General features: G+C 43.8%; 1 protein-coding gene across 4 annotated transcripts in view; it reads left to right on the top strand.

The window, feature by feature from the left end:
- asap1b (ArfGAP with SH3 domain, ankyrin repeat and PH domain 1b) overlaps positions 1–15444 on the top strand; it is a 62776-nt gene that overhangs the window by 14532 nt on the left and 32800 nt on the right. For all 4 annotated transcript variants that reach the window (XM_053860214.1, XM_053860213.1, XM_053860215.1 and 1 more), the window contains exons 2-3: positions 12018–12090; positions 14831–14976. In XM_053860214.1, the coding sequence (XP_053716189.1) occupies positions 12018–12090; positions 14831–14976 (219 nt within the window). The remainder of the gene's footprint in view (positions 1–12017; positions 12091–14830; positions 14977–15444) is intronic.

Genomic DNA, 15444 nt, shown 5'->3' with positions numbered 1-15444 from the left:
GTGCGGCGGTCATGGGACTGATCCTTTATTTCGACTTACTTGCCAACATTTTTTGTCATGACATTTTGTGTATTATTTAATTAACTTTGAAAGTCACTTTGTGACCACATGGGTAGCAGTTTCAGTAGGGATTTTACAAATTTATGAGATTATCAATCTGGCCAAACACCATGTGATCTTTCCCAGGCATGAGATCAACTCAATCCATGAGCCTGCTCAGTGGTCTCCTTAAAGTTACCTCCATATCAAGAGGATTCACTGGTTACCTGCATCCCTGCTCAAACACTTCCTGTTTGATGAGCTGCAACCGTGTTGATGCCAAGCACTGTACTCTGCAGACTGCCCCTTGTAGACGCTACTGTTTGCCGTTCCCCCAGGAGTTTGATAGCTATGATTGAGCAGGAATCTGAACGCAACCTCCTGAGTCAACAATTGTCGGGTGCTTCATGTAGCAACTACCCATCAGCTGTCAAGCAGTCCGTATCTCGTTGCTACAAAAGCAGATCTAAAGCGATTCCTGCTCACAAGATTACAGAGCGACTTCGGTTTCTCTCTGTATACAGTTGTTCAGATTGTCCCATTGTGCCGCTCGCACTCACTGAACGGTCCCATAAAGTTGGAAATCTGAGCACAAGCTGCAGCAAAATGTCAAGGAATGCTGTAAAGAGCTCCGCACAGTCTTCGTCTGCCGGTGACTTTGGCCACGGACTCTTCACTGCGCTGTGTCCGGCAACCTTGAAAACTAATCTTTCTTCTGACCGGGCATGTTTATCGAGGGATCGCATTCTTTGGCCACATGCCTGAAAGATTTACAGTGAAGGTTGCCCGCTGGTCGGATGTAGATCCGACAGGCTTAGCTGCCGTCCAGTGATAAGTGGGAGATTAGTGAAATAAAACCTTGGCATGGGTTGTGTGAGAGTCTAGTATCGTCTTGAGTAGTTTCCATGTACAAGCTATCTGTGCTCAAACAATCTTTCACTGTCTTGAGTTCAGATTCCAAACATATTTGTGGGTGACTCAACAGGTCCACATACCTGATGTATTGTCTGTCTATTGATTAACATGCCAGAGTGAGTCTTTTATTTGGTTTGTTGTTGCTATCCTGGACTCCAATTCTTAGATGTAAGTTCTAAAAAGTATCAGCTGAATGCAGTGTTCCAGTTTTTTTTCATGGAACGTACCATCACCTCATTGGTTTTTGGGCATCCTTGGCATGCACGTTGTTTTTTGATTGATTAGACTCAAGTCTTTGGTAATGGTGGACCTATTGTAAGTCTGATTCACCCACTGCAATGCCTTGTCACATCTGCATTCAGAGCTGTCTCTCATTTTCAGTTTTCTGTTTCAGTCCGGCCTAATGGCGGCGGTATGTGTAGTACTCTTGTTTGAGACAACCAGTTCTTCAACAAAGATGACATCATCTCTGTTGCATCTGTTCAGTGTTCAATAGTCCATAAAATGTTGTAGATGCTTTCGCAGAATTGCTCTTTTCCCAAATTTCAATTAGACTGTTTAGACACTGTGAACTGTGTCATTTCTTCCATCTTGAGGCAAAATTTCAAGGAGAATTTCAAGTCCAGACTCAAGTGTGGTTTGCTTATGTTCACATCTCAGGTTTTTGGCCTCTATCGCCTCTTTAACTGGTGGATTGGGGTGCCAGATCTGGCTGAGCTGGATGGCAGAATTTTCTACTGTAGTCTTGCAACCCGTGCCTCAGCTTGGCGGTGCACTTTTGCTTTCAAAATTGCAGCCTTTGCGATTGAAAAATCGCTTTCTATTTCACCATGATGTCGATTTGAATAGCGAAAATCTTTCTGGCCCAGACGTGTTGATCCAATAGCTGATTTTTCAAGCTTTAGTTACGAGAATGTCAAGGTGTCACGTAGTTTACAGACTGAAAGTGAAAAATACAACGCCGAAAGCTGTTGTTTTCGTATGACTGTTTCGTCATTTCCACCCTCCACAAACAATCAGTTTTTGTTGTTCCAATAGCAAAGCAATAACTGCTCATCCAAAATGTCAGTCACTCGACTCACTAAGTGGTTAATGGATTACTTTGCTGCGTTTCCTGTCGACGAAGAGGCCACTTGCACATTTTGTCTTTCAATAAATGACCCCTCCCTCGCTTCTCCTGTTAATAGATGCAGCCCAGAATATTCTAGCAGCTGTTTCGGTGAGTAATGACTTCCTGCTTGATAAACAAAATGAAGCCGTGTTGATTGTCTGACTTGAGGTGGAAGGTGATGTCTGTGTGGGTGTGATGGACAGAACAAGGGCTCAGCATCGAAAGCAGAAACCACTAAACCACGTGGGACCCTGCAGCGTGCTGAGCTTCCCTTCTGGCCCGCAGGACGTGTCATTTCTTACGCTGACTCTCTGGAGGTCTGCTGATGTTTTCCCAGAACAGGAAGTTGCCTTTATCTCCGAGCGTTGAAGGGAAGACTGCAGCAGGATGGGTGGCATTAATAGTTATCGTCATGTTTTGAAGCAGAGGAAATGGCATTAAAGATACCCGTTTTGCCCTTTCACTTCATGATTGAGTCTCGTGGCTTAAAGTCTTGTGGCAGATCTGACCTTCTTTGACTCACTGTGAAAGCCCTTCTCACTTGATCGGGGAAGTGAATTGCTTTGGATTGAATGACAGAGGCTGTGTGATGAATATAAGCGTTCAGTATTGTTGATTTGGCCCCTGTGGTGGACAATATAGGGTTTAAAAAGCAGCTTCATGTAATTTAACCTCTTTCTTCACAGGCTTATCTCAGGCAGATCATAGTTAGCCCACGAGCAAGTGAAGGCGAGACCAAGGCCAGCCCAGGGCTTATGTTTGTGACTTTTGCTTTAAACTTGTTGACCACATTTGGAGTAAGATTTCTGTTCTGTAGAGTTGTCAGTTCTTTTACTGCATGTGCTCAAATTTTGATTCATTTCAACCAGGGTCATTTCAAGCCTCTCTGGCAGTGTGGCAGGGGTCTTCAACTTGGTTCTCAAAGGGTCAGGGTAGGGGAGGTTTTTTTGCTCGACCCATGTCTGGTGCTGTTTGTTTCAACTGATTGGTAAATCTATGTGTGAAACAAAAACCTGCACCAACTGCAGCCCTTTGAAGGTCGGTGGCTCACAAAGGGCTCAGTCCACAACCCTGTTCTGACTGTATTTGGGCTATAACTAGAAGGAGATAGAAACCTGAGTGGACAGCACAATCTCCAGAAGATTTAATTTTATCGGAAGCTTGAAAGCGTAGGAAGCGTGTTGAGAATGTTGACAGCTCCATGACAGTGATGGTGTTGAACCATCGCTCTGACCCGCTGATCTGGACCTTTGAAGCTTGGATTGCTCTTCCTCTACGATTATAGGAACCTGGGAGGACTGAAGGGCTCACGGCGCCTCCCCTCATTACAGAGGTGAACTACCCATAGCTCGATTTTCACTGCGCTCCATGTAAACCAGGAGAACATGAAGCAGTCGGACTCTGGGCTTAATCGAGCGATTGCCTTAGTCAAGCTACTCTCTCTATGTTTCAGTATTGTGCACATTTATCCAGACCTCTGGGTAATGAATGAGGAAGTGGTGGAGTTCAGCTCCAACCTTCTTGACTTGTGGATTGGTTTAGAATGTTGAAGTCATTAGTTAACCACCATTTCATTTTTATAATACGAGGAAATCTCATGAACGAGAATGTTTCCCAGAGGTCTAGTGAGTTTATTGGCTACTGGACGCTCCAAGGTGGTAACTCACGAGTCCAGCGTCAAAGAGACTGGGGTTCAGTACCATGATGTGGGTTTGACAGCTCATATGAGATTTTTATTTATTTATTTATTTTGCCTGATGACACTGTGCTCTGCTCTGCAGTCTGTTTTCTTGGCTTCCTCATGGCGCTACATATTCCTTAAATAAAAATTCAGGTTATTAGGCTAGACGGGGACCTGCCTCAATGTTGGATGGAGACTCCAGCCCCACGCCTTCCTCAAGTACCGGTCAGAGGAAACATGGTGGTAAAGGTCATCTACACAGTTTCCCTTTGTAGAGTAAAACACCAGATTGAATACTTTGCCTCTTAACACTCTCAGTTTGTTTTGCTCCTAGTGTTGGTAGACTCAGGAAGTAGGGATGTTGGTTGTCATTATACATTACATGAGAAGAAATATCTCAAGAACGGGACCCTTTCAACACGTTAACCTTCGTCATTGTTATGTGAGTACTTTTACACAGAGTTAGTACAGCCTTACAAGGTGTACACGGTGTACAAGAGAGAAACAGCTGCCTGAACCCATGGTGATAGAATAGCCGGACTCATTGAGCTGATTGTGCTGGTTTTGGTATCAATCCATTCAGCTCGGTGCCAAGCATGACTCTACTCTTGCTGCACTGGTGTCCATTCCGTCTTTGTCCATTGTGCTGTATTGACTGAACCTTTCATAGTGGGACATCATCAACAAGCGACAGCTCGGACATACAGTTTTTACCAGACTGCATTCATTCATAAGGCTCATTTTTTGTGGATATTAATGTTTTGTGTCATAAAGGCGGGTATTAAATGTTATTTTTAAGTGTATTAAATCAGAAGGTGCAAACCCCAATTCACACCTTGCTACATGAATTTTTTTTACTCTACTGTGGGCCTGTTTAAAGTTCTGTTCAATAGTACACTGTGATGGGTGAAAGTTTTACACCTTCATCATCTATGTGAGAAGCATTGGGTCATTTTGATGGCTGGATAAATAAGTACCACATTGTTCAGGCATCTGGTGAGTGTAAAGAACTAGGGAACCCACGTTGCCTCTGTACTTCATGGCTCTGCCATCCCTACTTCATTCTTCAACTGTTTTACAATGCTTTTTAATTCTTCATACTTACGTATCACCAAAAAATGATCCCAGATGATTACCATTTTTCATGACTGGATGTGAGAAGCCTTTTCGGTCTCGTCCTTGTTTGGACATCCTTTCATTCTTCCCATTCCTCCGTGTCACTTCTCCGGCTCCAGGCCCGGGCAAAAGGGATGTGCATTTGTTTCCTGCCAATGAAAACGGCTCCCCACCCTTCCTGCTTGAGTCATGCCACATAGACTCAACAGACTGACTGACTTTTTCAGTCCTTTATTTTGACACAAAAAAAGTACTAGTTCGCCCACACTTAGATAACAACGTGGCTTCCTGCAGTGTTTATTCGTATTGCATTGTAATTGTGTATGCTGAAGCTGTCGGTCGGTTGGCAGGTCTAAAAATAACGCGTAATGTTTTTTAGCGTTGTGTCCCGTTTCTCGGGAAATCCTTTTACAATGGTGCCCTTTCCTGTTTTTGTTTTAAAGATATAATTAGGTATTAGCGGCTCAGAGGAGCGCGGCGTTGAGGGGTGAAATCTGCCCCCGAGGTGTGCAGCTGAGACTCCAGTTTGTCGAAGGGTTGTCAAACTTCCTGCTGAAGAATTTCGTACAAGCGTGTCAGACGCACATCTGTCTGGTCGCAGAAGTGCGAGGCTAGAAATAGCTTTCTTTTAAATGCTTGGATTCCTACTAACTCTCGGTAAAAATTTGAAGATCCTGTGCACCGATGGGCTGTTTGACTCGTGATGGAGGCAGACTTTTTTTTAATGATTTTTATGATTTAATAGAAAACATTTTGGGCACAAACTCGGATCTTCTCTTTTTTTTGCTCTGCATTCAACATTTCCACTGACACAAGTGGGACAGTTCTTAACCAGTCTGCTCTGCAGCCTTTGTCCTGTCAGGTGGACGATGAACTAGAGGTTTACTTGCACTGAAATGTGCACTTAACTATTTGTTATCAGGTTATGGCAGGTATGTGGGGAAGGTTATTCAATTTGGCCTCAATGTGCAGTATAGGATTTTAAATATTTTAAGTTGGCCATATTGATAATGAATACTTGCTGTTGCATGTGTAATGTGTTTAATATCAAGATTTTTGTGCACTTTTTTTCTGATTAAGGGAGCGATTCATTCCTCTGTAACTGAAAGTCTAACTTAACTAATGTCATAACAATGAAGTTTTTTTCATGCACATAATATTTACTGTATTATCTGATATCCCCCCTTAAGATGATTGTTCTTAATACAATATATCACTGGATTTACAGTTGAGCAATATCTTGCAATGTGTCGTATCACCACTCCTGTATCAGGATACGTATAGTATATATACAGTATAGTATAGTATATTCACTATACTATATATAGTATAGTGAATATGTGCTGTCCAGTCAGGTCAGTACAAAACAGGAAGATGCTAAAGGATGATTTAAGCGAAGCTACCACAGTGGCATGAAAGTGACCGAGCAGGAATGGAGACCAACACTTCCCACCGTTGTTTTCATTCCCCAGCTGTCAGCAGCAGAGAACCGTTAGTGTCATTAGCCCGAGTGCTGTCGACCCGGGACAGGACGCCGACAAGCCTGGCCGCTTCCTGCTTCCTGTCAAAAGAGGGGCTGCGGGGGGGGGGGGAGCAGCAGGGCTGCCGAGGGAGGATAAGGCCTCGGGCAGGAAGCGTGAAGCGGGGACGACCTCCAGTCAGTCATGCCCAGTCACTTCAACCACCAAATTCCCCCGAGGCGCTGACCTCAGGGCCATGACTGGGTCTGTTTGTGTGGTTGTTTGGGAACCGTGAGTGCGTTTCATTGGTCAGATCCGTGGGGATTTTTCACTGCTCATCCAATAATGACTGGAAAAACACGTCTTGATATTTTAGGTTGTTTTCGCCCTTTGTAGCCAAGTGTCTGCTCGCTCTCTTTCCTAAGTGTTGAAGGTGCAGCTCTGGATGATAATGCATCAAAGTTTTTGCTCAGTTAGGTGAGTTTTGATGAGCAAGCTGTACTCAAACTTCACAGAAATGAACAGTGCCCTCGAAGAATTCAGTCCATTCATCTCTTAGAGAGATTTTTTATACACTCCATTTTATGTGTGTTTGCTGCTGAACTTCCACAAAAGTAATTGACTTTTTATGAGCTTGTTTTGTAGAGCCTGTGCTAGAGAATTATGAACTCCATTATTTTAGAAGTAATCTTCCTACAAAGGCCTCAGTCTTTACTTTTCTTGCCATGTTTACAGGCTGTTCAACTTCTTCGTCGTGTAACACATGTATTATTACACCTAGTAAAAAGGTTTAATTTTTTTAATAGCATACAGTTTTCTGACATTGAATGACAGAGGACTCAGGCCTGGATATAGGCCTCATATTTTAAAATATTTTTCCGCTGTGGATTAAAGCCTGACTGATGTTTTCTAGAGCTCTTGTCCTCTCTATAGCACGATGTTCTCGGGAATCTTCACGGGTAGCTGACGCGCCACTCGAAGAAGCATCTCGACTGTGGTGTTTTCTCTTTGAAGCTGGCTCAGAAAACGAATCAATGTTACCCTTGCATTCATTTCTTCTTTTCTTTGATGCTGACCTGGTAGAGGAAAAGTATCTCTTCTCAATGTTGCATGAACTCAGGGGTAATGGGCGTCACTGCGCACATGCACAGGCTACATTGAGGTTGAGAACCTTGCGTGCTGTATTACATCAACATAACCTGGATGTGGAAACTGGTTTGAGGACAGACGACGTTTTGAACAGACCTCCCTAACAACTGACGACTAGGTAGTGCTGTCATAGCGAGTCGCTCTCGACTATCAGCAAAAACAACAGAAAAGCCCACTATGCTGCTGAAGCACGGAAGGGAACCCTGATCTGTGAGTCAATACCTAAACTTTCCAGGGTCCCCGCGATTGTTTAAGCAGAGCACGGCCCCTCCATACACTGGGAGGGTGTTCCGCTGTTTGTTGACAATGTTAGCGCTCATTTGTCGTCAGTTGGCAAAGGACCTTTTTAGGTAGACCGTAATGAAGTACGCTGCTCAAGAACCGTTGGGTGAACCCTACTTTCAATGAGTTGCCTAACTACACAGTGAATATAATGTTTTCACTTTGTGTTGTTGTCCGTGGGAGAGCGAGGGATGAACGAGTCAGGCATTGCAGCAGAGGTTTCGGCTTATCAAACGCAGAATTGGCATCTTTAGACCAGTCAGATAGATGTTGCAGAAACACCACAGAACTCTTTTTATTAACATCTGTAGTTGGAAAGTGAAGGAGGTGTCATATTCATGCCGGGACATACATGTCATTCATTTTCAGCCATTTCGGGCAGCAATTTTTTGGCACAGTTGTTGTTGCCCAGAGAAACCGCTCTCAACTCAAAGTCTTGACGACAGTTTTGTTTGTTTAACAACAGTCACTTCACGTAGCCACTTCACTTGTCAATAACAGATGTTTTCCACGTTTCCAGTCTACAGCAAGTTGGGCAGTAAGTGATGCTTGTTCAGACATTGTGTCAGTTTAGGAGAACGTTGGTGAAGCCTCGATGAAGGAGAGAGTGCAGGCACGGTGGAACAGGTGGAAGCGACTGCGACGTCCAAGAACGTTGTTTGTGTGGTTGTTATTCTGAGATCTGGATCATCTGCTGCAGCCGCTCGTCCATTTACATTCTGATGTTTTTTTCCCGAATTGATTTTCTTTTAATCGCAATTCTCGAACAAGTTTGAGGTGAATTTTCTTTCCTTCTGGAAGTAATTAGAGGCTGCTGATAAAATAGCTCTTCGTGTTCCATCCCTGCATCTGAAGCACGTCCATACATCTGGACCCCATGTGCAACACCCGTTTAATGTAATAGCATCATCATTTCAAGTAATCCCTAGTAGTCCTATTGTATTCCTGCTGTGTGGATGACATCATAAGTGCTGGACTTCCTCTTCCCTCACAATGACCCTTGACCTCTCCGGCGCCCTCCATGACCGACGTCCCCTTGAAAGCATTCTGACGCCGGCATGTCGACTTTCACAGCGTGAATGGTTTGAGGGTTTCTTCAGGGAGTCTCTATGAAATGTTCTTTGGTCTGCGCTCCATTTTTTTTCTCAGCGCCATTAGTAAAATTGCCCGTATGCATCACTTGTTATTTGGGTGGGGAGACGCGCGGCCGCAGATGTTCTGGCGTTGTCACACTTGCTAATCCCCCCGGGGCGGAGAGGGAGTTTACTGTTGGTTACTGGCAGAATAAAAACAATCCTTTAATTGTGTTCCATCATTTCGTTATTCGGAGTTCGCCTGCATTCTTTGCTGTTGCCAAGCAAACGTGCCAAGATGACAGTTTTCTATAGGAGATCTCTGTGGGGCTTTCACCCCAGCAGATGGAGAACCAACTGAGAAAAAGAGCAAAACATTTCCAACATTAGTTCGCTTGCTGAGATTCACAATCTTTCTACTCTCATGAACCAACAACTGAAGAAAAACAATCAAAGTATTTTAGCTGCTGAAATGTTTCATCCATAGCTCAGCCTGTTATTGCGTTCCATTTGTGTTCATTGAACATTCCTTTCCTGAGTTTCTTTTTCTTTTATTTTGTGTATTTAAGTTGAGCTGTTGGTTTTTGTGTGTTTTCAGAGAGTGTTTGTGTCTTTTATTTTCTTGTCTTTTAGTGCTCCAATGGTGTGTTTTTCATGGTGTGTATTTCCCTTCTTGTCTGGTGCGTTTTGTTAGAATATATTTTGTCTTGTTTTTTCAGGGTGTTTCTATTTTGTTTTAGTGCGAATTGATCAAGTAGTAGAGAAACAAGGAAACAGATGGGAAAGTTGATAGGTGACCCTGAAAACTTTAGTTTTTAATCATGAGAAGTAAATCTCTTTCCATTCGGCAGACTTTTATTAAAGGAAGTGGAAACAAACATATAACGCACAACACACCATGGAGGTGGACATGAACATGGTGGTTTTCGGCATGTTTTTCATGGAAAAAATCCAGAAAGAAACATCATAATGGCTGAACCTTGAGTTGTATTGTGTGTGTGTATTTTTGTTCGTGGTGTTTTTGTTTGCTTCTTGAGTTACATTTGTCACTTTGTCATCACAGCTGTGTTTTTTTTTTACATCATTGCATGTTTGTTTCACGTATTCCTCTTTCCTTCATGTTTCATAGGTGATCCCTGCGTCAGAACATGTGACTTACTGTGTGCCTTTTGTTTGTGTGAATATTTGTTGTGTAGTTTATGCCTCCAGCTGCCATGACCCTGATATCGGCCCAGTAAGCTCAGAGGCTGAGAAGCTCTGATCTGGGGAGAGATAGCGCTGTTCCACCTCCATGACTCTGCTTAACCCTCTAATGCATGAGGCGAATTAAGAAAACGCATCATCAATTAAAGAAATGTTGCTTATTGTCCGGCTCTGAGAGGAATATTTGATTAAGTTCATGGCCCCGGTGGATTATGGGTGACCCTCGCCGCCAGCTGCACTCAACACGAGCACCTCAAAGGTCAATCTGCCTGCTCAGCCTGTTGTGTGTGTGTGTGTGTGTGTGTGCTTCCATCTAATCAGCAGAACTACTCCACACATCTGATTAAACACAGATTTGCTTTGTTCAGCTGCACGAGACGCTGGAGGGGGCGGGGCTTTGGGCGCAAAAAATGTCCGGATTCTCTTCTAAATGGAGAGTAGGCCGAACGTTCCCACCACAGTGAGTCTCATTTCTGTGCTGCTGACGGGTCATTTGTGAACCGGTAACTAGATCATTCTGAAACTCATGTCCAGATTCCTCTCCAGAATTCTGTCAACCAAAAAGTGGATCTACTGAATGATAGTCAGAAGTAATTTCAGAATTCATTGAGAGAGGAACATTTGTTCAGAATCAACCGTGGTCTTTGGTTGCTAGAGCTGCTTCTATGATGCAAGACACGGTACCAGTAGGTGACCCAGAGTGTCTGCTGCATCTATCCCCGTCTAGCTGGGACAAGTCTGGGATCATGTGAGGGTATAGTGAATGTCTTGAAAGTGAATAACTTCTTATCGAAACGTCAGCTGTTGCCTTGATTTACTGAAGACACCCAGTCAACATTAGCTGCATTCCACTTCATCTGTCCCCGCCAGTGGACGAGGATGTCTTTCTGTGACAGGTTCTCCGTCGTGGCCCATGGATCAGGATTTTTACTGGTTCTTCTACACCCCAATAGTGCCAGAGACGGAGATCTTTCTCAACATGTTCCCATCCTGCAAGTTTAACTCTCATTTTCGAAAATTGGTTTACTCACCAACATTTTTTTCTGTTTACTATTGTTGTAGTACTCTGTATTGGTCTTGGTCTTTAGTGGTTTTTAGGGTCTTGGTCTTGTCTCAGTCTGAAATGCATTTTTACTTGGTCTAGTCTCAGACTAGGCAGACTCAAGATCTCCATTTTGCCTGCAAGATATATCGAAAAAATATTGTCATCGCACATGATATGAATATCGTAAAGACGCACGCTAATTTTAAATATCATATATATCATACAGACCCTGTACCAGATCCACTCACGATGACTGCATGGTTATCCAATATGTGATTCACTTTCCATGTTGATACTTTCAATTCACAGCTATTGTACTGTCGGCCTCTCATTAGCATCCGAGACCTAATGAGTATTTCGGCAGCAGATTTCGGTCCCATATGGGATCAAAGGCTCCGGCCCCGCCTGCAAGACCCCCGCAGCTACGGACCACTGCTGCCATAATTAGGGAAGAAGTGTGTAAAACTGTCCGGCAGAGACGGCTGTGACGCCTCATTAGACAAGCGTTGTGTGAGTGTGCGTGTCTTTTCGTAACAGGCCGACCTTGATGTGTACTCCTGCTTCCTGATGTTTATCATCCATCACCAGCAAACATGGCCGTGAAGGTTGCTGAAATGAGCTGCGGAGGAAATGTTTGTGCTCTCGGGATAAACAGTTGTGAAAACACACTCACATTTGTTGGACAAATTGAGTGTTGAGATTGTTAAGTCTTCCTGACTCTTGTCGGTAGTTCCTGTGTAGAATAGACGGGATTTTGGAGGGAAGTTTCTGATCTACACAAGAGTAGAGACGTTGTCTTAGGTCTGAAATATCCTTCTTCTGATGTGTAAAAATGCAAGAGTCTGATTGTGTCTCTTAAATAACACCTCACTATCCTCCAATATACTTCACTGGCGACCCAGTGTGATGGGCTTTGTTAACTATGGTGTTTGTGTCTCCTCAGGCGTTGGACCAGGACCGGACCTCCCTTCAGAAGGTGAAGAAGTCAGTCAAGGCCATCTATAGTTCAGGCCAAGGTGAGCTCACTACCTTTTCCTATTCACCCTCTGAACATGAATGGGTGACAACTGTTGCTAAGTCTCTTTGTTTGTGTGTGTGTCCAGAAATCTGAGTCTTCATCAAGTAGCTTTGTCCTCTTTTGTAGTGCTCTATCCTGACTGTGAAATTCTCACAACATTAATAATCCTTGAACGTGTGCCATCACAGTCATTAAATGTGTCTCTTAGTCCCTTAATGGCCATCTTGATCTATAAATATGTACTACAACAATATTGTTGACATATGATCTTTAATTTCTGGACATAGTCATCATCATTAAAACAAGTGCGCACTGCTGGAGCGTGATGCTGTATTTATCTATCACCTTGTCTTCCTCATATAGACTTCCTGTTTTTGAAAATATACATCCTAATACTAAGATTTAAATCTCCATATCATGCTGGCGTATTCATAAAAGGCAATCCTATTTGTTTGCATGATCTTGTAGTTCTTAATTGATCCTGTAATTCAATCTTAAATTTGAGGTTCTGATCCCCCAATTTCTATATTTTTTTCCCAAACTTTTACATACTTTTCAATTTTCAAATGAGAGGAGGCAGAGTGAAACGATGGACTCTCTCCACCAAGTGCATATCCAGATGGGTTGCCCCCGGAGTAGCTCTTCTGGGGAGATGCATTAGCTCTACAGCAGGGAATCGAAGCGAATACATTTTCTCAGGGGCCACTTTATATACGGGGACTGTTATAAGGGGTGGGCAAGCCCAAAGAAAGCAGGTGACAAAAATACATGTTGACAAGTTGGGGGAAAAAAATACACAAAAATGTTGGTTGGTTGTGTCTTATCTCAATTTCGCTGTATTTGGGACAAGAGATTATATTTCGTTTGCACTCCAAATTAACCAAAAGAACAAAAATGTATAAAATAAAATTGTCCAAATTGATCATTTTGGAGATTGCGTTTGGCTGCCAGATCACACTTATTTGAGGTCTGCTCTACAGTGTCGCCCCGGGGCCTCCTCCTAGTTACTCGACAGTATCGCGACGAGACCCCGAGTCACCTCAACGGGCCTCTCTAGATGAGGAGCCCAGCTTGTGTTTATATTCTGGCCTTCCCAGAGCCAACACCTGAGTTTGTTGTGTTTGTTGCAACTGGGTAATTTCCCACTGAATGCGGCCTCCACCCTTCCAAATGAACAGTTTCACATGTTTGTCCCATCAACAAACAGCACAAAACAAACGGCTTAAGATCTCTCTGCAAGTCTTAACTGAAGGACGGTCTGGTAAAACCATCTGGGCGTCAGCTGTCTGTCGTCCGTCTCTGCCTCCAGACTTACCGTGAAGATTCATTGGCACAGTGAATGAAATACAGCTTGTTGAAGTGCAGCATCAAGTGTGGAGATTATCTTCCAGGATATAATATATATAATATGTACTAATGTCTGTAGCCTTGATACCAAACTTGAATTCAAACCAGTTCAACTGCCAAGAACTTCTTGTTCAGTGCTGGAATGGCAACAAGGACTCCACCAAATCTTTAAAATTCTATTTTGTGAGGTCTTAGCATGAAGATTTAAAGTTCACAACACTTTGCTATCGCCTGTTAGCTTTGTTAGGCTAGGTGAGGAACAATGATTGCCAAATAAATGAGTATACTTCAGAGAACCAAAGGTTGAAAAGCCGTCGCCGAATAACAAACGCATGTAAAACTTAATGTCCCGGTCGCTGGCTAGCGTGCGTATAATCATGAGAAACAAGCTGTAATTACAACTTCCTCGTCTCCCTAGGTTGATGTGACGGCTCAAAATGGCTCCAGCAGGACCAACCCAGCAGGACACTTGTCTTACCTGACCTTCCACTCGGGATCCTATTTTAGATTTCCCCTTCCAGCTCAGCTACGTCCCAGACTTAATGATGAGCACAGATGGACGCCGGAGTGTGAGAGAAAAGGCTCCCGCTGAGTTCCACTAGCTCTTAATCCCTCGTAGTGTGAGCTGACACTTATTTAGGGGATTTTTTTGGAAGTGGATATAGCTATCGCTTATTAGCCCTGAACATCTGAGAGGGGAGGAGAGACTTCCTCCACTGTGTCCTGAGAAGATGTCCGAGCCAGTCGGCTTCTTTCGATAGGGACAAGGATGCATGTTCATGTTCTGTGTTTGTTTACCAAAAGCTTGTGACCACAGATTAGAGTAGAAGATAAGCCTGACTGGGGACTGACCAACTAGTTAACTCAATCCTCGTTTGATCATCAACTCAAATCTGCTAATTTGCTGCCCAACAGTCTTACGTGGAGGTGTACTGTGAGTTTTCTGATCGGATCTTCTTCCTAGCCGGTTCCAAAAATTGCTCTGTAAAAACGGAGGAGTACAAACTAATCCTCTAGGAAAAGGATTCGTGTCTGGCCTTTGTGTGGGATTGTAATACCTCACAAAAAACGAAGAAGACAGAGTGCCGTGACAAGTTTAGCCCCGCCCTCTCACACGACAATCTGAATCCGAATTTTGATCACATTCGGCCGAGTTGCCATCAAACTGGAGGGAAAAAATGGACCGTTATTTTGGTGATCTGCCTTAGGATGTTGCCAATACCATTTCCATTAAAGGTTTGCCATGAGTTGTTCTAGATGTAGTCCCAACACAGGCATGAACAAATGTATGCAGTCTAGGAGACGTTGCTGCTCCAGTGAACTTGAGCTTAGATCCAATGTTCTTCAGGTAGAGGTCTAACTGAAACTCTCACCCGTCCCTCCCCCTGCAGACCACGTCCAGAATGAAGAGAACTACGCTCAGGCCCTGGACAAGTTTGGCAGCAACTTCATCAGCCGGGACAACCCCGACCTGGGGACGGCCTTCGTCAAGTTTTCATCCCTCACCAAGGAGCTCTCTGCCCTGCTGAAGAACCTGGTGAGTCAAGTCTGAGCGCTACTCTTCGTCGTGTGGTGGCTTGTCGGTGGTCTAGTGGTTTAGGATTACGCAGAAGAATGAAGGCCTTGAGGTGCGAGATTCAACCGAGTAGAAATGAGTTGGAATAAAGACGGACTTCTGAGGAACTAAATTCCACAAACATGCGTGATCTCTTCATAACACTCAAAGCCACAGGGAAATGCCAACACTCAAATCATTTAACCAGTCACGTGTGCTTTATCAAGTCAGTGTTTTAGCTACAGAGCCACCAGCGGTCGATGGAGCTTGTCCTCGCGGCTTTAAGTTAAACCCAAGCATTTTATAGATCAACAAAACTGCAGATGCAGCGTTTCTCTCGGCGTTCATCCCTTTTCAGGAAGTGGACGATGAGTTTCCAGGATGGTCTGTTAGAGCCCAGCGGCAGGCAGCCAGAGTGGAGATTGATTCCATGTTGGCCCTATGCAAGAC

Source organism: Synchiropus splendidus, chromosome 3 (assembly GCF_027744825.2).
Source record: "Synchiropus splendidus isolate RoL2022-P1 chromosome 3, RoL_Sspl_1.0, whole genome shotgun sequence".
Lineage (NCBI taxonomy): Eukaryota > Metazoa > Chordata > Actinopteri > Syngnathiformes > Callionymidae > Synchiropus > Synchiropus splendidus.
The sequence above is the reverse complement of the archived record's forward strand: the minus strand, read 5'-3'. Positions and strand labels throughout refer to the sequence as shown.